Source organism: Lycorma delicatula, chromosome 10 (assembly GCF_047948215.1).
Source record: "Lycorma delicatula isolate Av1 chromosome 10, ASM4794821v1, whole genome shotgun sequence".
NCBI lineage: Eukaryota > Metazoa > Arthropoda > Insecta > Hemiptera > Fulgoridae > Lycorma > Lycorma delicatula.
Window position 1 is genome coordinate 5,295,126 of NC_134464.1, and position 25,772 is coordinate 5,320,897.

Below are 25,772 nucleotides of genomic sequence, written 5' to 3' on the forward strand. Positions count from 1 at the left end.
CAAGCAAATTAATCCGTCGTTTCGATTTGCGATTATCACGGTCAAGTTCTGTAACCGTGACTTGATTGTTTCTACAGAAAATTAAAATATTTAGATTATATTTTATCTAAATAAGCGATATGCTTCTACAGCGTATTGGAAAAATTCAGTGAGACGATACAGTGTTGTGAAATTAAAAAATTCCAAACGTAAGAAGGCGCTGCTTCAAAATAAGCACGCGGTATCTCTCACTTTCCGCTATAATAAAAAGTTTGTTTCTGTAGATTAAGTTTTTTTTTTAGTGCTGATTTTAATTTTATTATTTCCGCTTATCGGAATATTTATACCGTATTTAAAACCCTTAAAGAATAAAAGCAGCTCTTATTCTTTAAGGGTCTTATCAGTGTTGTTCCTTAATCTAAATTTTTTTCTTTATTTCAGGCTGGAGGAGTGATGCCATTTTACGGAACCAGTGTTCAACCCAGTAATATGGTAGAAGGAAGCGGTTTTGTTCCACCGATCAGAGAACACCGTTTTCCAAATGCAGTATGGCATCAAACATCAGCCACCGATCCGAATTCCATCGGTAATATTATACCTATTCTTTTTTTTATGTAGTTGTTGGCGACTTAACTTTTGCGGTTTTAGATGTTGTAATATAAACACAAATTATTTCTAAAAATTATCAGTATTCTAAAGAATCCCGTCCCAGGTGTATTTGGATACTCATTCCGTGCGGGAGATTTTCAATTTGTTTACCGTAGGGGGACCGGTAGTGGCACGTAAACAGATTTGAAAGAAGATCACGCAAAACATAATAAACTTGTTTAAATAACATTTGTACATAATATTTTCTTGATTTCTCTGCTGTACTAATTTTCCAGTTACATATTTCATTATTTTCTTTAAATGGCGTAGTTAATTTAATTCAAGAGCATTTTTTAAATTTCTTTACGATCGATGACTTTTTGGATAAACTTTTATCGCATATGATCGTCTCCAATATAACTTTATCAGTACTTACGAAGCACTTTACTTTTTTCTATAACTTATTTTTGAATTATTGTACGGTTCAGCCGCAGGCAATTCATTGTTTATTACTTTAAATCCATCTAAATAATTTTTTCCAGAATCTATTCGCCGTTCATCCTATCTTCTTTTCTATACCCTTATGTGATCCCGAGAATCTTATCTCGTTGATTTTATTCCGCTCAGTTCTCTCTTTTACGGTATCTAGATTTCAGAGAGCAAAACATTCATCATTTTCTAAAGTTTTTATACATATCTGTTCTGTCTTATTTTTCAAATTTTGAATCGGGCTATTATGTAATCTAAAGTCTTATTACGTTAGATTTCTGCCTTTTGATATTACATTGTAATTTTAGATTTTACGATGAGTGTGTCTCGCACATCGCATATCTTCTGACTTCAAAGTTTTTCGGTATGTTTCTAGCATTCTGATTCTTTTAATTTTGATCTCTTTTTTTAATTCGGTTAACTGCCCTTAAAAATTTGCAGAATCTGGCATAACGCATCAGAAGTTTTGTAACGCACGGATGAAAGAATATTTAAAATCATCTATCGATCGCATGCGGGGATAAGCGCGATCGATATATCGGGTCTTCTTAAAAACCCGTAATTTTTAAACGATTCCTGAACGTACTTTGTCTAATCAGGCCGATCAAATTTCTAAGATTTCTGCCTACGCGATCGAAGAATAGCTTTAATTAAATCTCTCTCGGATTCTTCGATGAGGCATCCTAGCTATGTAAAGTAAGAAATTCGGTTCAGAATTACATTTGATATTTTCAGGAATTTCAAAACAAAAATTATTTTTCGTGTAAAAAATTTCTTTATACGACTTAATGTTACTCGTGTTTAAAATGACTGTATTGAATTTACTTCAAAATCTTGAATCTCTTTAATTACTTCCTTTTTTTAAGCGAGCAGTTATAATAAAATGTACTATAGTCTATACGGATATGTTTTAAGATTTTCTCACTGATTATTAAATCTGTATTTGATAGTAGAACTCTAGTAAAAATGTAGCTCCGTTTATACATTCCGACTTGTAATATTTACCCCGCATGTCTACATCCAAAATGATGTCCGTAAAGTTAAGTAATTAATTTCAATATCCTGCAACTTGTGGTTTTCCACCGATAATATATACTGTGTATTTCCTTTCCGTTTAATTTCATTATAAATATAATGAAATTATAAAGGGTAAAATTATAAAAAAGGTAAAATAAATATTTTACCTTTGTTTTTCAAAATGATTTCTTTTCCCGGTCGTGATTTTGTCTCTCTATATCTGAATTCGTTTCTTTTTTCTTTTTTATAAAAAGACCAATATATCGTTAAATCTTTACATTTTTAATTTTCCTCTGTATTATTATTCTGTTTTTTCTTTAAATCTCTTTAACATTACACGTTAATACAACATGAAAAGCAATGGAGTTAGAAAATATTACGTAAATTAAATATCTCCATCGGAGAATGTAATACTATAATAGTAATGTAACTTTTAGATAATCGGAAAGGAAATTGAAAATACCAGAAAATATCGCATAATATATTAGAAATAGAGTAAAGAGAGGTAGAAAGGAAAGATGAGAGGATGATTCGTCCCTGTTTTTATCTCTTCATCATTCGTATTTCTTCGTTTCCAAACGTAAATACTTTTTAACATCAGAATATTAATCGTACATTTAATTCAGCGTACGTAGTTTAAAACACCATCTTATTAATATCGACTGATCGACATTCGATTTCGTTTTTTCTTTTTCATTTTATAAGATATTTATCCAGTCGTTATTTACATCGATGCACTCGTGTATATACGAGATATATTATTAATTAATTGTACTTTTTTAATGCGAAATTATTTTGTATAATATTAATTTGTGTTCGATTTTTTTAAAATTTATATATAGGTACATGGACACCTCAAGGACAGTTCATTCAGCAGATACCACCACCGCATCAGTTGGATGAACTGCGATACCACCATCCTCAGTATTACCATCAAGCGCCTGGACCGGCCGCACCCGCTCCAGCTCCTGGTAATAGAATAGGTTTTGTTTCCAGTGTATTTTTTATTATAATTTATATATCGCATTACATTTATAAGTAACGTTACCCGGTGTATGTGCATGGCATAATGAAAAAAAAAAACAAAAAAAAACAAATTATTTACATCTGGAAGTATATTGATATATAACTAATATATCGTTAATATATAATAATAATCGTTTTAAGAAAAAATATAATATGTATAAATAAATTTTTTTTTTCGGGTAAAAATTCTATAATCTCGTAAAAAATGTTATATTTGAATGTTTTGAAAACTATGTATTTTATTCGTTTAATTTTAACTTTTATAATCAGACTTTAAACACGCTTCACTAAAAATGCACACTCTTTGACGGTTATCCTACTGAAATAACATTATACCCTAAACATCCTACACGCAAATCTAACATTATTAAAACGTAAAGAAACGCCAGAGATATTTGAATTTTTGAGCATTCAATCGCTTCAGAGGGACTTTTTTGTTACAGATATATGTTACTTTTAACAAACCCACAGTTATTAAACGAGTAGTGTTGTTATGATCTAAGCGTGTTAAATGATATTGCAAAAAAAAATTGAATCTCTTTTCCGATTTCCATACCCCTTCCTTTCTATGAGCTGAACTCGCCGCTGTCACTTACCGGCACGGTAAAATAATGCTGCAATGATGGTCGTCGTTGAGCAATAAACTGAAGAAAAAAATTACAGCGCATTCGGCTGCTCAAATAGTTCCCCTTCTACTCCGTAGAAACGAGCAATCTGTGTAAAAATAAATAGTTCACGTAAAAACGATGTTAATACTACATCAAAACAGAATAATTTTTAAATTTCGTTTCACCTATTGACTCTCTGCAAGCCTAAGAGCTTTTTTTCTAGCTTGATGATTTCACCGCATAAGCTTGAAGCTTGCGCGTGGGATATGGAATGGAATTTTGTAGCTTACGAAAGATGCCGTGCCTGACTGGGATTCGAACCCGGGACCTCTGGATGAAAGGCCGAAATTCTATCGCTCTGCCACGGAAATCGGAATTTAGAATATTATGATTCGAACAACATCTAGATTCCTTTTTTTTTTTTACGGACGCTGATTAGAATCATGACTAAATTGGAATGTTATTTCGCTTATCTTATCGAATTATTTGCTCGCTGCTAGATTTTATACAATTTTTTTTTTTTACAATTCATTTGTACAAAAAACAAATTTTTGTATAAAATAATTTTTATCTTTTTTTCCAGTTCCAGGATACCAACAAACACAACAAAGTGCATTTATGCAAACAAATGGCAGCTATCCTCCACAGGTATCACCGTTAATGAACGGCAGCCTTTCTCAACCTCGTAATGGAACATCTATCAACGGCACAAATGTAGAATATATTGATGCTTCTCCTCGATCTACCGAGTACATAAATGGAAGCTACACGCATTCCGCACAGGTACCGTTTAATTTTACTATATTGCTTAGGTATTCCTTGATTTTTAAAATGCTGCAGAAAATTTAACATTCAGATTTTAGAATGAATAAGAGAACTAGCTTCACCAGATAGACACTTCAATCATTAATTTAGATTATTGTACAGTCCTTGTACTGTTTGTACAGCAGTCACCTCCCTGCTGATCCTTTAAAAAGTCATCGGCTGCTCTGCCTGGTAAATGGATTTAGAACTACAGATGGGATTAGGATGATAGCTAATACGGTTCTTGCTTTATTTGTTAAAGAAATAAGGGTTGAAGTTAAGAAATAGAAATATTTATTGTAAAATAAAAAGCCTTTGACTGAATAGTTTAACTATCTTCTACTGGATCGCGTATTTAATATTAAAAATAAGTTGGCGTACTAAAATAAATCGCATTAAATAAATTTATTTTACATTTCAGGATGTATCATCGATGGGACCTGCAGCATCTACTACACCAAACAGTAGATGCAGTTCTGTACAAATGGAAACAACAAATGGTGATTCAGTATCTGGCGGTGGTAATAAAACACCGACTAGTTATGGATCACAACCATCTGGTAATACGCAGCCGGTTACAGCTCAATCTAATCCGGGAAACGTGATGCCTGGATACCCACTTCAACCACCTCCCCAATCGCAACAGAGTTCACACAACTCTAGTGGGTAAGTAAATAAATTCTACTATTTTATTTGTTAGATTTTATCTATTTTTTTCATAATTTTTTTAATTAAAACAGTTTAATTAATTTTGTCGATCATTACTTTAACCTTTATTTTATACACTTAGATTTCTCCACCTTGTTAACAAGGTAATTTGCATGTAATCCAATGCATAAATTTTTATTAGTTTTTTCTCCTTCATTCCTTGTAATTCCTAATCTTCATCTCATCTGTTAACTTCCTTTCTCATTCTTCAGACCCTTCTGATTCAGTTGCCAAGATTCCACATCCTAACCGGTTTCCTTAAATTTTGAGTACATTACTCATTAGTACCCTTTAGTTACGACAGACGTGTAAATTTTATCTTTTTTCTCAAAAAAAAAAATGGATTTTTTAACTTCATTAATATTATTTAAATGTAAGAATTACTGGGTTATGCTGAGTGTTTTTTTTAGAATAAAGTAGCAAAGATATACAACATCCATTTATAAAAAGTGCAGGAACTAGATGCACGTTTTATTGTTAAACAATCATTTACAATATTTATTAAAGGATTGCTGAAAATAATTATAAATTATGAAGAAAACTTAAAAAAATAAATTGACAAAAAACAAAACATGTAAAATTACCCAAAAAATTTACGTATTATTTTACAAAATAAAATTGAAAATTTTTAATTATTTGAATTACATTTAAAAATCAAAGGATTTTATTTCATAAAATAAAGATAAGAACATATTGATAAAACACCGTTTTAATTGAATTGTTATCTGACATAACACAAGAAACGTGTTTTTTTTACAAGCATATTTTCATAAACCTTAGAATGATATGCATAAATCTCTTACATCATTTAAAAAAAAAATTAATGAACCTTTGTCTGACTAGCTTTTTTTTTTATTAAAGAGAACTCTTTTTAGAAATAGTTAGAAAAGAATAAAAAAATTATTCAAACAACAGTTTATTATTATATGTTCGGTATATTTTTTTTCTATTAAAATTGATTTTAATAATTTTTTATTTTTATTTGTTTATTTATAGGTATCCAGGGCAAGAACTTAATTCTGCATCGAGCAGATTACTAGGGGAGACACCTCAAACAACCCAACATAGGTCATCATTAAATAATAATAATCATACTATGACAGAACCACCTTCAGGTGCTCAGCAGCATCCAACTGCTATCTTACATCATCAACCTTGGAATAATAATGGTAATAATAATAATAATAGTTCAAGTAGTAATGATCATCACAGTCATAGAATGATAGATGGACAATCATCAGCACGTCCACCATCTTTACCCCCACCTCCACCTTCATTACAAATGACACAAGTTTGGAATGAGACTGAAAGACAGCAGGCTACACAGAGAGGTGGTAATACTGATTCAAATAATCCAAACAGTTACCAGGATATAGAGAATTCTAATAACAGTAGTAATAACCAACAACTTCAGCAACAGCATCAAGATTTATATAATCAGCAAGATCGAACTAATCTTAACAATAGAATAAAAACAATGATATTGAATAAACAACAGATAACTAGCCATCCATATCAGCAACCACCACAAAAGCAAGTTCCACAACAGCAACCGATGCCATCACCAGTTTCGGCACAACAACAATCACCTCATCAGCAATCACCCCTCAGTATACAACAACAACAACAACAACAACAACAACAACAACAACAACAACAACAACAACAACAACAACAGCAGCAGCAGCAACAGCAACAGCAGCAGCAGCAGCAACAGCAACAGCAACAGCAACAACAACAGCAACAACAGCAACAGCAACAGCAGCAGCAGCAGCAACAGCAACAACAGCAACAACAACAGCAACAACAGCAACAGCAACAGCAACAATTACAACAACATCAACAGCCTTCACCACATTTTCAGCAGCAACCATCACCACATTTTCAGCAGCAGCCATCACCACATTTTCAACAACAATCGTCGCCACATTTTCAACAACAGCCTTCACCACATTTTCAACAGCAACCTTCTCCTCATCAGCCACAGCAGTCACCGCATCAGTATCAACCACAACAACAATCACCACATCACCTTCAACAACATATGACACCTCAACCAAGTCACCAATCACATCGACAACCTCAAATAAGTCCGATGAATGGACAACTTAGAAGATCTAATGATGGTATGTGTCAAAATAATATATATATATATATATTTTAAATAAGTCTATTATAAGTTATAGTGAACAGATTCAAAAGTCTTTATTTAACTAATTAATGTGTAAATAGAACCTTATTATTTTTAAATTAATCATCAGATTTTGATCAAAGATAATTATATTTTTTAATATCATAAATGTTCATATTAAAAAATTATATTTTTCCATCTTCTATAAACAATCAAAACCAAGTTTGGCTTTCTGGAACCAAAATGTTGAATTACTTGTGTTTTCTTAAGCGCATGAAAATTTAATTATAATTGTAAAAAATTATATAGGAAAGCACTCATTTCTACATACTACATACTCTTGCCTTATCAGAACACATGGGAATTTAGTGTCCATATTTGGGACTATCCTCTTAAAAAGAGCGTTGGTTTGAGTTCATTAGATTTAATTAAAATCCTGTTATCACCTGATATGAAATCAAAGCCCACTCTAACTATAAATAACAAATGGTGAAATAGTTAAATCAAAAAAATTATTATGTTGTGGGTATAAAAGAACAGCTTAATGACATTAAAAAAATTTTTTTAAAGATTGCTGTTCTGTAGATTTGGTAATAACATCATGAAACCAATATTTTTAGATAATTTTCTCTTGGTTGTGAACAAAGTTTGATCTAAAAGATTTATCTGACTTGTGATATAATGGAGATATCTTTTTATATATTTTAGTTTTGGAAAACTTCTTTCACAAAAAACAGGATACACTAGAGGTAATATACGCCAAATATAATTTTGGTATCGAATTGGAAAGCTAATTCACTGTGAACTTTAAAACTAGATTATTATTATATTGATTTATTATTAATTGATTTATGCAGGTTGTTTGTGTATTCTCATTTAATTAATGTTTACAATTGTTTCTGAGAAGTCAATGATGCAAACGTGAGATTTAGAACAAATTTTGATAGATTTGAATCTGATTTGCAATTAAATTTTTTAACATAATTTACAAATATAAAAAATTTATGAGGTGTTTACCTTAAAATACATATTAGTTTATGACAAAAATGAACTATTCACATATGTCTTGTACTGATTATGTGTTCAACTGAACACACAGTTAAAAGTGCAAAACTGCTATATTTACCAAATTATTCATTGATACAGACAAGGACAAGAGTAAGAGTAAATTATAAGTTTTGTAATTACCAAAATTATGATTTATTCCATGTAATTTTTTTTCTTAAGTTTAGAGAAAATGTCATTATTATTACATATATTATGGATGTAGAGTAATAACAGCAAGTTCTGGTATCATAAAGCATATTATGGTAACTTGTAGCTATTTTTTACATATTGATTATAAAAGTAAATTCTTTAAGATTGTAATAAAGAAAACAGAATACAAAATGATAGTCCCTCCTTGTTTTGTACATAGGGGAGGGACTATTTCTTCTGGAACAGAGACATCTCATCATCCTATTCTAATGATGACTAAATAATTATATTTTTAGTACTGCATTACGTATAGATTCAATCAAAGTATTTATTACTTTTCAGGAATGATAATTAGTCCAAATCAAGATATCCATGGTGCAAATAGGTCATCGCATCAATCTCATCAACATATTCACCAATCGCAGATCCAACTAACACAACCGCAGCAGCAACAACCACCACTACCACAGAACCAACAGCAACATCATCAGTATATTGGAATGTCACCAAACGATGAAAAAAATAAAGACCAAACATATCTTTCAAGTGGGAATTTTTTAGTACAAGGCCACCATCCTCGGAATTATCTTTCTGAGGGTGGTGGCTTTTGGGACTGGGGTTCCCATCATCATTCAACAAATACTATGGCTACAGAACCGCCACATGAAAATAATGGTATATCTGCTATGGAGAGTTTTGTTAGATATGCTACATCTATGGATAATATCAATTCCTCCATTGAACATCGTAATTATCCTGGTACAAAAAATACTGTAAATCAGAATGATCATAAACAAAATTATAATATGTCTTCTCCTGGATTGTCGGTTAATAATACAAATTTATCTAGAAAACCACCATCACTTTCAGTCGCAAATAACATTCATATTTCCAATAATAATAATAATAATAATAATAATAATAATAATAATAATAATAATAATAATAATAATAATAATAATAATAATAATAATAATAATAATAATAATAACAATAATAAAAGTAACTGGCACATGCCTCCTGTTGTGAATGAAGAGATTAAGTTCAAAAAAGAAAAGAAAGATTGTATCGAGTATGATGATAAATCTTATGTAAAACAAAGTTTAAATTTTAATAATTATAATTATCATCATAAAGAAGACAAACCAGTTATTTTACAGCCTCCACCAAAACCGCCTCCAAATCATAAAAATTTAACAGCGAATATTACAGTAGCGAGTACAGTTAATCAACATCAACAGACCACAACAACACGGTGTAATAAAGCGACACAAGAAGATATTAAACCGATCTGTATGTCTGCAACAACTGACACTTCATCTTTCAATGATCACCATAATACATTTCAATGGAATACCGAAACAACACGAACAAATTTTAATGAAACAATTCCAAACGGTATCGATTCTTCTTTATCGAAATCATCATCATCATCATTGCTGACACCATCATTAAATACAAATAATGTTGTAGACAAAAAGGATGTAAATGTTATGACAAATTGGTCGACAAAAGCAGAAGAGAGAAGTAGTTGTCAATGGGCATCTGTGTCTACTGGTAATCCAGTTTATTCTTGGAAAAATGATTTAAAACCACCACTTCCTCCTCCTTCGTCTGTTGCATCTACTGTCGATAATAATAATATTAATGAAAATAATGATAATAAAAATTGGTTATCAATATCTTCAGCATCGACATCACCGTTATCATCATTATCATCTTCACCATCATCACAGATAAAAAATTCTAAAGATAAACCAAAGATAAATACAAATAATAATATAGATAATAATAGAGATGATATAGATAATGTAATTTATCCTAGAATACCGTTTGGTACAGATCCTAGGCGAAATGAAGTATTAGAAAAAATTGATTCTAAAGATGGTAAAATTAAAAAAGAATTACCAAATTATGTTTTTTGTGGTGAAGGTGGACCAACTTGTTTAGAAAAAATGCCTGGTTCTTGGTGTTGTAGAAAAGGTGGCACTGAAACACCGACTCCAGAACACTTACGTGATGGATGTTGTCAAGGTTTACAAACTTTAGATGAAGTTTTAGAGCCTAATCCAGCGGATGTTAAAGATAGTAATAAACAAAAGAATAGTGGAAATAGTAGTAATAATAGTAGCAACAATAACAATAATGGTAATAGTAATAGTAATAATACCAGTAATAATAATAACAGTAATAACAGTGCTTCTACTGGCTGTAATAATCAAAATAGTAGAGAAACAAATTCACCTGTAACTGAACGATCTCAAAATAATGATGTACAAAATAAAGCAACAACTATGTCAGCCAAGGAATTCCAGGATCATTTAGAAAGGTAAATCTTTTTTTTTATAAATATTCATAAATAAAAAATAATAATTAACTGTCAGTCAGTCTGATTATCATCTTGCAAAATGAAAAAGGATTGGAAATATAGATATGGCTGAGGTCATATTTAATCTGCATTAGATCACTAAAGTTTAACAGAAATGTGCACACATATATAATACACATATATAATATAATGTGCACACATTGCATGCCCTTTATAGAAAAGATCTTGAGGATACATGTAAGTAATATTAGAATAGAAAGACTGTCAGAAATGTTCAAAGGGTTTTCTTGGTTATAAGTCTGGGAATTTGCATAAAGGAACTTCTAATTACAAGCTCCTTTAAGTAGTTGAATGTTGGGTCATCTCAATCCCCCCCCCCACCACCCCGAGGGAAAAGAACACTCGCCTTGTGACATTTCCGGTTGCTACACACCCCCTCGTTTTTAGCCATTATTGGCTTAATTGGAGGACATCTTCTAGCCGTCAAACTGATCATATTCCACAGTCATCAGCCAGCCTCGGTGAGATTCCACTGATGCTAATGACTCGGAAGATAATCCCATTAGTAAATTCCGCCCAGTCTTAGCCTTCTCTGAAGGCATCAGATACCTATTAGCACTATCATGTAGCTCTTTAGAACTACTCTACCAACCAGTGGAAGCACAAAGATCCTGTGCCTAACTTTGCTGTCACTTAAAATGCATATGCTACTTACAATACAATTAAATCAGTACAACATCATGCTACGTTAGCAATAAATTGGAGTGCAAACCAAACCAAAAACATAATCCCAGAGGACCTTAGGTCTGGTCCGTCCAGAAGCTGAATATAACCTCTAGCCTCCCACTTCAGCTCCAACTTTGAGGCTCGCTTGGATGAACTATATAGTTGATTGCAACTACAGTTCCTTATTGCCCCTTAAAAGTGCACTCCAATTCAACCAAGAACTGCCACGCTAAATTAGTAAACATATCCAGGAGAGTGAAATCACACTCCTGAGCACGACCTCTATTGAACTTGATTATCTAACTGGGGCTAGTGCCAAGCATGCCTACCTCCAGCCAATCAACTGTTCCAGCGGTACCCTAGCCCCCAGGGTACTACCACTAAAATGAACCTGCAATCGCCAGTGCAGGGTATGAGGCAAAGTAAGCTAGCTAAGTAATCATTTTTGAAGCATCACAGCGGTAGAAACCGCAGTAAAGTAAAACTCTACTAAGTCCCCTATTACTACACAGACAGCCCTCAGTCAAAGACTGAAGCCAGTGCAACTAAAAATTAAGATCTATCCATTTCCTGATGCAAAAGCGTCCCTGCGAACAGGGTCGACAGTCCATAAAAAGTACCTACAGAATTTGTCACCTAACTATGCCAAAGAAGCAATTTGATGATCGTATTAAACCTAAAAATCAAAAGCCCTCTGCATAAAAGAGCAAATGAATCATAATATATTATGAAGAAACCAAAAAAATAACTGCATGACCTAGTAGATCACCCTCCTAATAGATGGGTGCTGCAAAAAGCAACCCCAAGACTCACAACCCTTATTCACCCAACACTATGTACAGACATCAAGCTTTCAAAGAAGGAGTCTTAATTATCCACGGAATTGAAATACATTGACCAAGTGTCTGCACTCTTTGCACAATCTTTTACAGTTAATGCAAGATGGAGCTTTGACTTTCTGCAGACAGTTGTCACGCTTGTAACCTTCCTCGGTACAATGGGCACAGACTAACACATGCTTACAGAACTTGGCCCTGTGGCCAAAACGACAGCACTTGAAGCATCTTTGCACATTAACATACTCCGTGATGTGACAGGATGTTAGATTGATATACAACCTACCTTCAGACACAGACTTCTTAAATAGACCAGCATCAAGTTCAAAAACATTGTGATGCAGCTGGGCATCACGTTTTTATTGAAGAGTAGCCTACACTCTTTAATTCAGCTTCATCCAGTTCGGTGTTCTGCTCCTGAACAAAGGACAGAATATCCTCATCAGATAGCCTCCGGTCAATGTTGTAGACAATGATCTGGGTCTATGCTTACATTTTGGGTCAAACTTGACCTCGAGCTCTTTCACTGCAGGAGACTCCACATTGACTCGGACAGTCTCCTTACTTACTTTGGCATAATGCCTCAATTGTAGAGGAGCTGAAATTTGTACCTGTACTACTTTGACTGACCTCCTTGGGCTGGGATGCCATCTTTTCAAAACCTTCTGTCAAAGCAGAAAGAACTTCCCTAACATCTTTAAGCCTGGGCAAAATTCTACTCCTCAACCCTGCACTCACGCTGATGGGGCCTTCTACAAAATTTAATAAATTGTCGATACTATGTTGGGCTGCAGCAAAAGCTGGTCAGAACTACCAGGTCTACCCTGCGCTTCTCAAAACTCTTTGACCAATGGGTTGCCTTTTTCTTCCCAGGTGGATGTTTCAACTTGAAGCCCTCACTATCTGAACCTGAGGTGGAAGGAGGAATTTCTATCCCCCTCTTTCACCTGGATTTAACTCTCATGTCGTCCTCTCTCACGGTCAGAGTTACATTCCTCCTACTTCTTCCTCCTACTTTAGAATTTGGGCAAACCCACAAATGCAATGACTACCCACAGTGAGCTGTGGGCAGCTGGAGACCTTCTATATTTTCCTGTTGCTCTTTGTAAATCTTAGCCGTTTCTGGATCGGTTCCTGAGAACCACAGATCACAGCCCTCATTCTGAAAAGAACACAATCAAGACTAGGGAGTATTCCCTTGCTTGGAAAGGGATTTACGACTAAAAGTCGTTGCCACCTCTTCACTGCAGTGAGGCAGCTACATGTTGCAATAATCTGTGCCTTAAACCTCCACATCCCAGGAGCTAAGTAGAGCCTATATATGATGCTACACTGTAACCACAGTCTGTGATCAAGAAACACTTGAAACTAGCAGAAGGTCAACCGACTAGTCCAAAAATCGCAGAAAACAAACTCAAAGCCACAGCACCTTCGGACGCATCTCAGGAACCAGAGGTTTGAACGTTGGGACAATTTAAGGTGGGTATTCTCCCACTAAACCAGTGGTGTTGAGCATTGGGACATTTATAAGGCAACTATGGTGACCACTACAGCACCACTGGAACTTGAATGTTGGGACATCCCAATCCCATAGGGGAAGACACCCACCTTGTGACGATTCCGATTTTCACCCCCCCCCCCCTTCCTAGTCATGATGGGCTTTAACGGGAATCATCTTCAGACCCCTAACTGATTACACCTCAGTAATAAGCTAGGCCTTATTTGGGATGTCACCGACATCCCAAATAAGGCCATCTCCCACTAAACCAGTGGTGTTGAGCATTGGGACATTTATAAGGCAACTATGGTGACCACTACAGCACCACTGGAACTTGAATGTTGGGACATCCCAATCCCATAGGGGAAGACACCCACCTTGTGACGATTCCGATTTTCACCCCCCCCCCCCCTTCCTAGTCATGATGGGCTTTAACGGGAATCATCTTCAGACCCCTAACTGATTACACCTCAGTAATAAGCTAGGCCTTATTTGGGATGTCACCGATGTAAATGCCTCCTTAGACATTTCCATCAGTGATTTTTAACTCGGCTTTTGCCTTTGCTGCATTTACTTCATCACGTAAAACAACCATTGTCAAGATGGCGCTACACCCCATGGCTGCATGGATGCCCATGCCCTCGGAAGTGTAGTCACCATCCCGCCAAGAGCTATATTGTTAATCATTTATGAATGTTGGGACATCCCAACCCCGTAGGAGAAGACACCCGCCTAGTTCCGGTTGCCCCCCCCCCTGTTCATTGTGCTGTTGGGCTTTAACGGGAGATATGAACATTGGGACAATTAAAATAGAAATTGGCTTTCTCAGAGAAACTATTTTATATTCTTAGGAGAGCCTTCTTCTAGGTACTATGGCATTCAGAGAAAGCCATCAAACATATTATGTTATTGAACGCATATCTTTGGAGACTTGAAGATTTTTTGTCTTGGAAAATGTTTTTCTTAAATAAGTATTTCCTACCTTATTGTAAAAGGTTCTGATCTATTAGTGGAAATAATTAAATTATAATATACAAAACAAAATAATGGTGATTTAAAATCCCTTGTAGAATTTCTCATTCTTTCTTCATGTAATTCTACAAAAGATGTATTGTTAAGATGCCTTGCATACTCAATAATTTGTAGAATAGAGTGCAGACCATAATTTGAAGGATGTACTTTACAGTTTAAACTTTGTTATTATTTCTGAATATCAGTATCGCCTTTCAATACAGCTATTGCATTTTAATGGGTGCGGATGAATCAGTTTATAGTTCCTTCATTCATCATTTTATTGGAGGGTTTAATGGACAATGCCCAATACTACTCTGAAGAAGAAGGTACAAATCTTTGCTTTAAAAGCATGGCAAAATGAACAGAACACTTCATATAAGGAGAAAAACTTTTATTAATTCATACTAGATTTTGGGGATTTTATGTCTCTAGCAATCATATAAAGCCAGCTTCTGTTTGTCTATGGTAATTTCACCCAATATTTTAAGAAAGTCTTTAGAGAGATAAACCTGGCTTAACTGACACGTACTGTTTGGTTGCCTTCAATTCTTGGAAATGTTACTAGCCTAAGTGAACTACAAGTCCTGGAACTGCAAGATGATGCAAAATCTGGTTTCATCTTGAGGTTTTATAGTATGAGCCATATCACTGGACTATATGGAAACCCCTTGATGAAGTTGTGGTTCTTCAACCACCACTGTTAAGAATTATTACAAGTATTACTATTTATGATTATCCTAGTTCTCACTAGAAAGCAATCCTCTCACAGTCCAAATTTATATGACTGTACAGAGATGATATTAATGGAACAGATATTGTTGCAACAGCCAGATTTAGTGGAACAATAAATTTAAGTCAAAGTAATTTTATCTCATTCCAGCCTTCTTATTGAAACCCATCGGGTTGGTCTAGTGGTTAACGCGTCTTCCCAAATCAGCTGATTTGGAAAGTCGAGAGTTACAGCGTTCAAGTCCTAGTAAAGCCAGTTATTTTTACACGGATTTGAATACTAGATCATGGATACCGGTGTTCTTTGGTGGTTGGGTTTCAATTAACCACACATCTCAGGAATGGTCGAACTGAGAATGTACAAGACTACACTTCATTTACACTCATACATATCATCCTCATTCATCCTCTGAAGAATTATCTAAGCGTTAGTTACCGGAGGCTAAACAGGAAAAGAGAGAGCCTTCTTATTGAAGAGAGATCTATCCCTCATTTTCTTTTTATCTAGTAATAAAGGATTACAGAAAAAATCCCAGTCTTCCATTACCACAGTTATAAATTCGTCAGATGATGCAAAAGATGCCAATATATCAATTTGTTAGAGTAAAATTGCTGAATGCAGGGATAATAAATAATTCCTTTATTATTTTAGAACTGAAAAAATTATATAGCCTTAATGCCTTCTCCTGATGTACACTTGGTAATTTGATAAAAAAAGACATTAGATATCTTTAAAACATTGATTATTTTCAGTTTAATCACATTTTTAACAAGTGGACGGGTGATAGAGTAATTTACCAATCCAATCAGGCATATTTTTATCACTCTCTTTACCTCTTCTCACCCTCTTCCTTTCACTTCCTTCTCAAGCTGTCACTTTCTTATTTTCAGGGATAAATATTCCTTTTTTAAACTTCGCCCCCCTTTGAAGGACCCCCAATGCTTCAATCGAACGACACCCTCCTAAGTTTTATGTAGAACTCAAATCAGGCCTCAAAATCTGGAGGGCAAATAGTCTATTTCACTTCAACTAAATTGGTAGTTTACTCGACATTTCTTTGAATAGTTTATATTAATTACAATTTGCACCAGAATCTTAGATGGTTAAGCACCAGTCCAGCCTCCTGTCCAGGGGTTGCTGGTAGTTTAAGGCTCAGCTGAACCGGTCACAATTTAACACTAATGGCTCCTTGACACAGTATACTGTTCTTAGCCATCATTCTGCTGTCTGGTTCCATTCACCAACATATCCTAGCATGGCAATCCATATTGTAATAAATTATTAGTGCAATCATTATACAAATAAAGGTAATTATTATATTAGCAAATATAATTTGGTACCTACAGACTGCCTCTGAGTAAAAATATATGTGGAGGCTTCCAGAATATCATATCAGTCAATCTATCATCTGAAAGTTAATCATAGTTAATAAGTCATCTGAAAGTTAATTTTATTCATACTAATAAGTGTTGAACATATTAAACATGTATTAATATGTTTTTCTAGGTTAAAGAATAATGTAAGAACAGAAGTTCCTGATTGTAGTTGTTTTCCACCTGATAAATGTCCTCCAGAGCCTGGCTCATACTATACGCACCTTGGTGCTGCTGCTACTTTACCTGATCTTCGTAATGATTTAGAAACTAGAACAGGACTTAAAGGAAATGCTATTCGCATTGAAAAGGTAATTTGATAATATATTACTTATGTATATAATTATCATATAAAGTACATATTTAAATTTATAAATATGTTCATATAAATTAAGAATTATTAAAAATTATAATTTATATGAATTACAAATGAATTAATTAATTTTTATTCATTTTTGGATGTGAACATTTTCAATTTTTTCCTTCAAATGTTTTGCTAAAATACATACATAGTATTTATAGCCAAGCAGTTATAGCAAGGTGCTTGCGAAGGAGAGTAGATGTATGGCTGTAAGCAGAGGAAAAAGCGCCTTGCTAGAACGGCTCTGCTATACATACATAAAACTTTTCTAAAGAGAATCAGAGCCCAATTTAAAATTTAAAAAGTTATTTTTCACTTATTATTGAATGATTTTTACCTTTTTTCCCCTAAAATGCATCCTGAGAAAGTAAATACAATAGAAACTACCTTGGCAAAAAAAGGTCAGCTTTTTTGTTTAATTAAATATTATTTATGAAGATCAAAACATAATTATAAATTATTATAAAGATCATATCTAAACCTGAGCAAATCTATGGTGTTGTATTTATTTGGAAAAACCAAAGAAAATCAATGTAAATTTTGATCAGAGCAGAATAAAAAAAATAATAAATAAAAGGAAAAATGGTTTTAATTTACAGTAAAAGAAAAAAAAACTTAAGAGATACCAGTGATACAACTCTGTGTAACTAAATAAAACTCTTAATTGAAAACAGAATTTTGAAAAGGTTAATTGAAAAATATTTGAGATTCAAGTGCAAATTAAATGAGTATTTAGAAAATTCAGTTTTTTCTATTTATTTCTATTCTTTAAAAACTGATTATCAGAATAGTACTTGTTCTGTTATTTCCGTGTTGGTCTGATGGTTATGATTCATTATAAAGTCCGTGATCTTGCTACTAAATTTATATTTTTGAAGTAGTATTTATATCAAATATTTATCAATTTATTCATTCATAAATACAGACTTGTGGAAATGCATTTATAGTTCTTGGTAAAATAAATACTGCACAAAAAAAACCTGAACAGAAACAAGTCATCAGATTACTGTCATCTTTTTTGAGTGAATTTTGTCTTCCATCAAGTTGGATATATCATTGTAATAATGGAATCATATAAGTCAATGTGCACAAAAATCAGATAAAAATTCTATTTTTCTGTAAACAAATTACATTTACATAATTATCCTTTTTTTTAGAAGTTTTATATAATTATTCTAGGTTGTGTATACTGGAAAAGAAGGAAAGACAACTCAAGGTTGTCCGCTTGCTAAATGGGTGATAAGAAGAGCATCACTTGATGAGAAAGTTTTGATGATAGTAAAACATCGTCAAGGTCATAAGTGTCCGACTGCGTGGATTGTGGTAGTATTAGTTGCATGGGAAGGGGTGCCGTCTCAAGAAGCTGATTGTATCTACAGCATGCTTTCTCATAAGCTGAATAGGTTAGTTAAACAAGTTTACTGCTTTATTTATACTTAATTGCATTTGGATATTTGCAAATAATCTTTGTTTAGTTCACTTTAGAATTTTGTAATTTTTTTTTTGAATAATTCAAATGAAAATATGTATTAAAAAGCTGGATGGTAAGAACTGTCGTAACAAATGATCACAAAATTCAAACTTTTATGTACTTATTTTTCATTTTTCATGTAAATTAAATTTTTTATCTCAGTACTAAAAGAAAGTGGAAATAAAAAGAAATACACACTTCAGAAATCTAATGTTATGTCACATTAGATTTTTAATATGTAACTGCTAAAATGTTCTCCTAGCTTCTGCCAGAAGACGCTTCTTTATTATGTAATAAAGAATTGTAATCTTATATCAAACATATATTTAGAAATTAAAAAAATGTATTAAAAATATTCTATAGACTTCATTACAGTTAAACAAGGAAAAAGAAAATTAGAAAAACAAAAAATAGAGGATATAGAAATAATTATAGTAGAATTTTGAAATATTAGGTCAGTTAATAAAGTACTTAATAAATAGATTTTTAAATTGAACTGAAGAAGAGTGGTGTTTGTAGAAAAATCTGACAAAAAGAAAGACTCTGTTATCATAAAGATATTGAGGGTTAGCAAGTTTCAATGTAGAAGAAAGTGTAGAAAATAGAAACAGAAAACATGTGTTTTCAACCTGTGGCCGACCTTAAAGGATTTTTGGCCTATAGACTAAAATAAATTAGTTGTAAATATTTTTCTTATTTTATTAAATAACTTGAAAAGAATTAAAATGTAAAACACTAGATATCAATTTTATTTAATCTCATTCATTCATTATTAGTTATTTTATAATAAAAAGAAGAAAAAAACAGTAGTAAATACCACAAAAGTAAATAAAATTCTTTTAAAAAAATGAGATGCCTTTAAAAAAAATCCCTTCTTGTTTGGCAGACCCCTGTAGCCCACAGGCCCCCTAGTATTGCAAGGTCTGTAGGTGTGGCAGTTATGCCACTGCATACACACTTACACAAAGAGAAAGAAAGAGAGAAAATGAAGTGGAAATGACCTTTTATTAATTAGGATTTTTTTTTGTTTGAGAGCAGAATCAGAAGTACAACCGAAAATTTTTTGCACTTTAACTCTGAATATTTGTCAAATAAAGATGGGTGTTATTATATAATTTTTTATTTAATGTTATTAAAATATACCCATTAAACTATATGACATCAGCTTGTTTCACATCTTGAATTTCATTATGTTTTTGAATATTTTATTTCTTATATATCTAATATATTTTCTGCCATTCGTTCATCCTGACCTCCTCAGTGGGTTGATAACCTTAAACCCACTGACTATATTACCTTCAGCCACTAAGCATATTTAGGTGTTTTACAAGCAATTCTTTAAAAAATGAATTTTCTTTCACAAATCATAAAATGTTATACATAATTTTTTTCAGAAAATAATGAATAATAGTATAATGCAATAGTTGTCCTTACAAAGTTGTTTGTTTGAGAAAGTCTTGATGAAATATCACAAAAAAAAAAAAACATTTTCACTTTCAAAAGTTTCAGTCCATATAAACCAAACAAACATGACCATAACTAAACTTCTATTATATAAATAATGTTCACAATTATTTGGTGATCAAGAAAATGTGCATTTTTTGCTGCCTTATATTGTTAGGAAAAAAATTAAGTTATTCATACACTCTATATAATATTTTGGTGCACTAGAGAACCCCAACTGGATTCATCCTCTGTATCTTCAGGGCGATTTATTTTTCTGCCTGGCTTATTAGGCCTCCAAAAGTGTTCCAACTTATGGAAGCACTGTGGATGAACACCACAGTTACAACCTGGGCAACAGAAATTACTGCAGGATTTTTTCTGTGGGGTGGAACAGACCAGGCACAACCACAATTTGATTCGTGGCAAGAGTACTAGTTGATGTCCTACATCTTGTGATTCTTTTACTAGAAGATTCCAAATTGTGTCAGAAAAAATAGATAGAAATGTGCCAGAGGCAGACTGTTCTTCTGTGGACAGTTGTTCATGCCAGGATTCTTACTTTGAATTCTTCTTCGACTAATAATTCTGGCTCAGGAAGATATGCTCTTACCCACTTAGGTTCTGTGTGTTGAACCACAGATTCTTCATCACCACTATTTACTTCATGTCCGAATCATCATCACTTTCAATTCCCAAATCACTGTGACTAGGTTTGAACAATTCGTCACTACCCAAAGATAAATGATTTAGAATGTCGAAATCAATATCATCTATAGCCACATCACTATCTTCTCTGCACCTAATTCACACAAATAATCACAAATTTCACTATTTCTTGATAATTTACTCATATTTGATGACCAAACCACAACTGAAAAGTATCAATCTAGGTTACAACAACAAACAAACAACAGCTGACTGTACACAAAACATACCCAAATTTTGCAGATCTGCCAATCATACATAGTTCACTAAATTTTTAAATGATACAATATATTTATAAAATTCATTTTCCTCTTTGAAACAGTATTTTTTTTTGTCTTCAGTCATTTGATTGGTTTGATGCAGCTCTCCAAGATTCCCTGTCTAGTGCTAGTCGTTTTGTTTCGGTATACCCCTACATCCTACATCCCTATAAATTTATTTTACATATTCAAAACGTTGACTGCCAGCACAATTTTTCCCTTCTTCTTGTCCCTCCAATACTAAAGCGACTATTCCAGGATGCCATGTGGCCTATAAGTCTGTCGCTTTTTTTTAACTGGAGGGTGAAGCAGACGTCGTCATTAGGGCAGGTAAGACACCATTCCCTGATGTACGGGTTGTGGATCCCGTAGATATAGACCAAGTGATTTCTCGAATTGCACTGAGAAAGGCACCGGGGATTGACCAACTTGACCTGGATATTTTCTACCATCTGTTGCCTGTCATAAGAGAGCTGCTTGGCAGTCTGTTTTCAGGATGCCTAAGCTGGGGTTGCTTTCTGAGTTGTTGGAAGGTGGCTTTGGCGAGGGTGCTCTTAAAATCAGGAAAGGTTCCGAGTGAGGTCAGCAGTTATCGACCCATCATCCTCTTGCTGGTAATCAGCAAGTTGCTTGAAAGGCTGGTTGTGGAACAGCTCTGGGAAAGCATCGATATGAACTCACTTCTAAATCGAGGCCAGTATGGCTTCATGAAAGGGTTGACAACGAGGATTGCATCTTAAATGCTCTTGCCGAGGTGAAAAGTGCCAACTGTAAATATGTTTTGGCAATTTTTATTGACATAGAGGCAGCATATCTTTCCTTGTGTTGGAGTTCTGTCCTCTATGAGTTGGAACACCACAATGTTTCCATAGCCCTGCAGGCTGTAGTACATGACTACTTGTCTGATCGCACGGTTCTGTTTAAGGATACATACCTAGTTGTGGAAACGTCCATCAACAGGATAAGCCAGCAGGGCTCCGTTCTCGGTCTCTTGCTGTGGAACCTGGTATTCGATGGATTTTTGGGACTGACATTCCTGGATGGAGTCACGGCCCAGGCTTTCACCAATGACTGTCTCCTGTTAATTCACAGTAATTCATGACCACAGCTGAAAGACTGAGCGCAACCACAGAGGCTTTGTCAACCACAGAGGGCTGGATGGACATTCAAAATTTAAAGATTTCTATGCCCAAGATGAAGTTTATGCTTCTCAAATGTGCAGACAAATTATCATACAGTTAACCCCGTATTAAGTATAAAGGCTGTGTAATCAGCCAAGTTTGAGTTCATAAGTAACTAGGTGTTTTGTTTGATGAGAAGTTGCTGTTTAGCAACCACATTAGGCAAGTAGCGGCAGACACCATCACTGTGATGCACAAGCTTAGGAGGATTGCTCGAAAGGATTACAGACTGTAGGCCATCATTTGTACATCGTGTACCGAGGTGTCTTCGAAAGTATGACCTCTTATGCGGCGTCCATTTGGGTGCATAGGTTGGAAAGAAATCGAGCACTTATTCAAAATTTAAGCAGTGCCTAGCACAGAGCCTTAATTGTAAGCACTGGTGTTTTTAAAACAACCGCCTACGAGGCTACCACTGTATTGCCACGACTAAGGGAAGGTCCTTGTATACATTTATACAAGATCTGGGTGGATACAGATCTGTTATTGTGGTCCAATTGTTTTGCCACAAATTTTTCTTCGAATTGCTACAAGCAAACATTTCATGCATATTTTTATACCACTTGTAAACACTTGATTTATTCATAGAAAAATCAGCAAAAGCAACATTTAACATTTCCAATGTGGTGCTGCACTTTATTCCATTCTTAAAGCAAAATTTAATGTAAATTCTTCGTTCCATTTTTTCCATAAGTTAAAAATTGCAGACCATACCAAAACTTATGTAACCTTTTCAACAACCAGCAATAAACTAGGTCTCCAATAAGGCTACCAATGTAAACATACATTAGGGACAAGTGTATCAACAGAACAAAAATAAGAATTGTAACAATTGGACATATACAGCCCGAGAAATTTAAAAATGTGCAAATTTTTTGATAACCTCATATGTACATAATTATTTATGTTAATTGTTATTTACTTCTGTTTGAATGTGGTTTTGTTAAGGTATGGTTTACCGACTACAAGAAGATGTGCGACAAATGAACCACGGACATGTGCTTGTCAAGGTTTAGATCCTGATACTTGTGGTGCCTCATTCAGTTTTGGCTGTTCCTGGTCAATGTACTACAATGGTTGTAAATATGCTCGCAGTAAAACTGTTAGGAAATTTAGATTATCTGTTAGATCAGAGGTAAGATTTACAATTTATTTTTTATTATTACTTTGTAAAAATGATAAATTCATGTAATTCTGTTGGCAGAAAATTACAACATTAATAAATAAAGTATTTATTCAATATTTCAGGAACAAGAAGTAGAAGAAAGAATGCATGTGTTAGCTACATTGTTATCACCGCTTTACCGAACACTTGCTCCAGATGCCTTTAAGAATCAAACTCAATTTGAAAGAGAAGCATCTGAGTGTAGGCTTGGTTTTAAGCCAGGACGTCCATTTTCTGGTGTTACAGCTTGCATTGATTTTTGTGCTCATGCACATCGTGATCTTCATAATATGAATAATGGATGTACTGTGGTATGTAGTTTTTCAATTGTTACATTTTTATGTATTTTTTTATTTTATCAAAATACTCCAGTTATTATATATCAGTGAACTAATTTTTAGTATCGTTATTGATCTCTGGATATAAAGGTTCAGATCCAAGTCAAAATATTATATTTATTTTTATTTGGGTAAGCATTTGGATAAGGATTTTTATTTTTATAACATCATAAAGTCCAGTTTCAACAAGTATAACTTTATCCGATCATCATCTGTTTTTTCTTTTATCTTTTGTGCTTAACAGTGTTTTGTACAAATGCAGATATTACTTGCTTCTTCTTGATGCATGACAGTACTAAAATTTTATATATTTTACAAAAATAAGACTTCATATATCTTTTTGAGATTGGACATTAATATCTTTGATATGAGTAACTAGCAAATTGTTATCGTGTAGAGATATAATCTTGAAAAAAATAAATGAAGAAATCTTTCCATTAAACATTTTTAATTTGTTACCTGTATGAGTTTCAAAAAGCAGAAATGGATATCAATTTTTAAGTGTCATTAGAGATTGAGAAGAGACACCTTGAATATTGATGGCCCTGAAAAGCTCTTTGTAATAAGTCAGGTATGAACTGTAGAATATTCATAGATTCTATAATCTTCTCAATTTTTGAACTAGAAAAATAAGTAGAATGCTGTCTTAAATGGAACACAACCAAAATATATATTTAAAACCATAAAGTTGAGATGGCCAGTTTTTCACACCCCTCTTTGAAAGTATAATAAATACACTAATTCTACCAAATACTGATGAAGCAAATGAAAAAAAATAACAAAGCGAGTCTGAGGCTTTAAAATCAATTAAAATGTAGAAAGTACTAACTTTAGCATAAAAAATATTTCAGATAAGGGAATGTTTTCATTAGAACAAAATATGGTATATCAAGAAATCTTGATATACCATATTTTGTTCAACTGTTTAAATTACTGTGTAAACAAATAAATTTTTTGTAAGAAGATGATTACATAAAATTATGATAAAAAAAAATTGTTTATTAAACATATGTTAATTTTCCACCTACTTTAAGTGGTGTAACTACCAACTAAATAATTAATGAAAACTTACATAGGTGATTTGTTTTGTTTCTTTTAAGAAGTGGTATATGTTTACGCCAATACGTAAAGTAGGTTTTAATCCAATAATGTTTTTGTTATTATTTTTGTCTGCTGTGGTCGCAATGTTTCATAAAAGCAATTTCTGTTTAACCAAACTAGTCTTAACTGTTTTTGTTATCTCTAATTTTAATGTTGTCAAAGTTCCTAGAAGTCTAATTTTATTTGTCTGCGATCACATCATTTCCTCAACTTGTTCGTATTCAGAAATTATTTTATCAGTCTTACTAACTCTTTTAATGGACTGCTTGCTTATAAAAATAATCGTTATGTTCTTTCGTACCCAAACTTCCCGTTTATGCTAATTTCTTTCTCGTACCAATACTTGCACACTACCCCTTGTTGTCGACACACTCACTTCTGTCTATTGCCTAGTTTGTTCCCCCTCTTCTCACCACGCCACTTCTTTAGTTCAGTTTGGACCTGACTTTCACTATGTGTGGTTGCCTGCGATTCGCTCTCGCTCTCGTATAGTCCAGACCAAATCTCCACGATGTGTGGATGCTTGCGACTCGATTTCGTCTCTCTCTCTCTCTCTCTTATAGTTTGGTTATATTCATAGCCTTTGTGCATTCTTAAACGTGTTCATACTAGAAACGTTGTTTTTATGTGTTACACAATCAATATTGGACTTATACTTATTTCGATCTTACAGAAGTCAGTTACTGAAAAT

General features: G+C 33.4%; 1 protein-coding gene across 1 annotated transcript in view; it reads left to right on the forward strand.

Annotated features, from left to right (window-relative positions):
- The window catches only part of LOC142331195 (uncharacterized), a 429,195-nt gene that overhangs the window by 401,505 nt on the left and 1,918 nt on the right, over positions 1–25,772 (forward strand). Inside the window, exons 4-13 of the mRNA XM_075376932.1 lie at positions 421–565; positions 2,916–3,044; positions 4,291–4,490; positions 4,933–5,177; positions 6,216–7,345; positions 8,890–10,876; positions 17,187–17,364; positions 18,594–18,817; positions 23,426–23,612; positions 23,726–23,953. Coding sequence (XP_075233047.1) covers positions 421–565; positions 2,916–3,044; positions 4,291–4,490; positions 4,933–5,177; positions 6,216–7,345; positions 8,890–10,876; positions 17,187–17,364; positions 18,594–18,817; positions 23,426–23,612; positions 23,726–23,953 — 4,653 coding nt within the window. The remainder of the gene's footprint in view (positions 1–420; positions 566–2,915; positions 3,045–4,290; positions 4,491–4,932; positions 5,178–6,215; positions 7,346–8,889; positions 10,877–17,186; positions 17,365–18,593; positions 18,818–23,425; positions 23,613–23,725; positions 23,954–25,772) is intronic.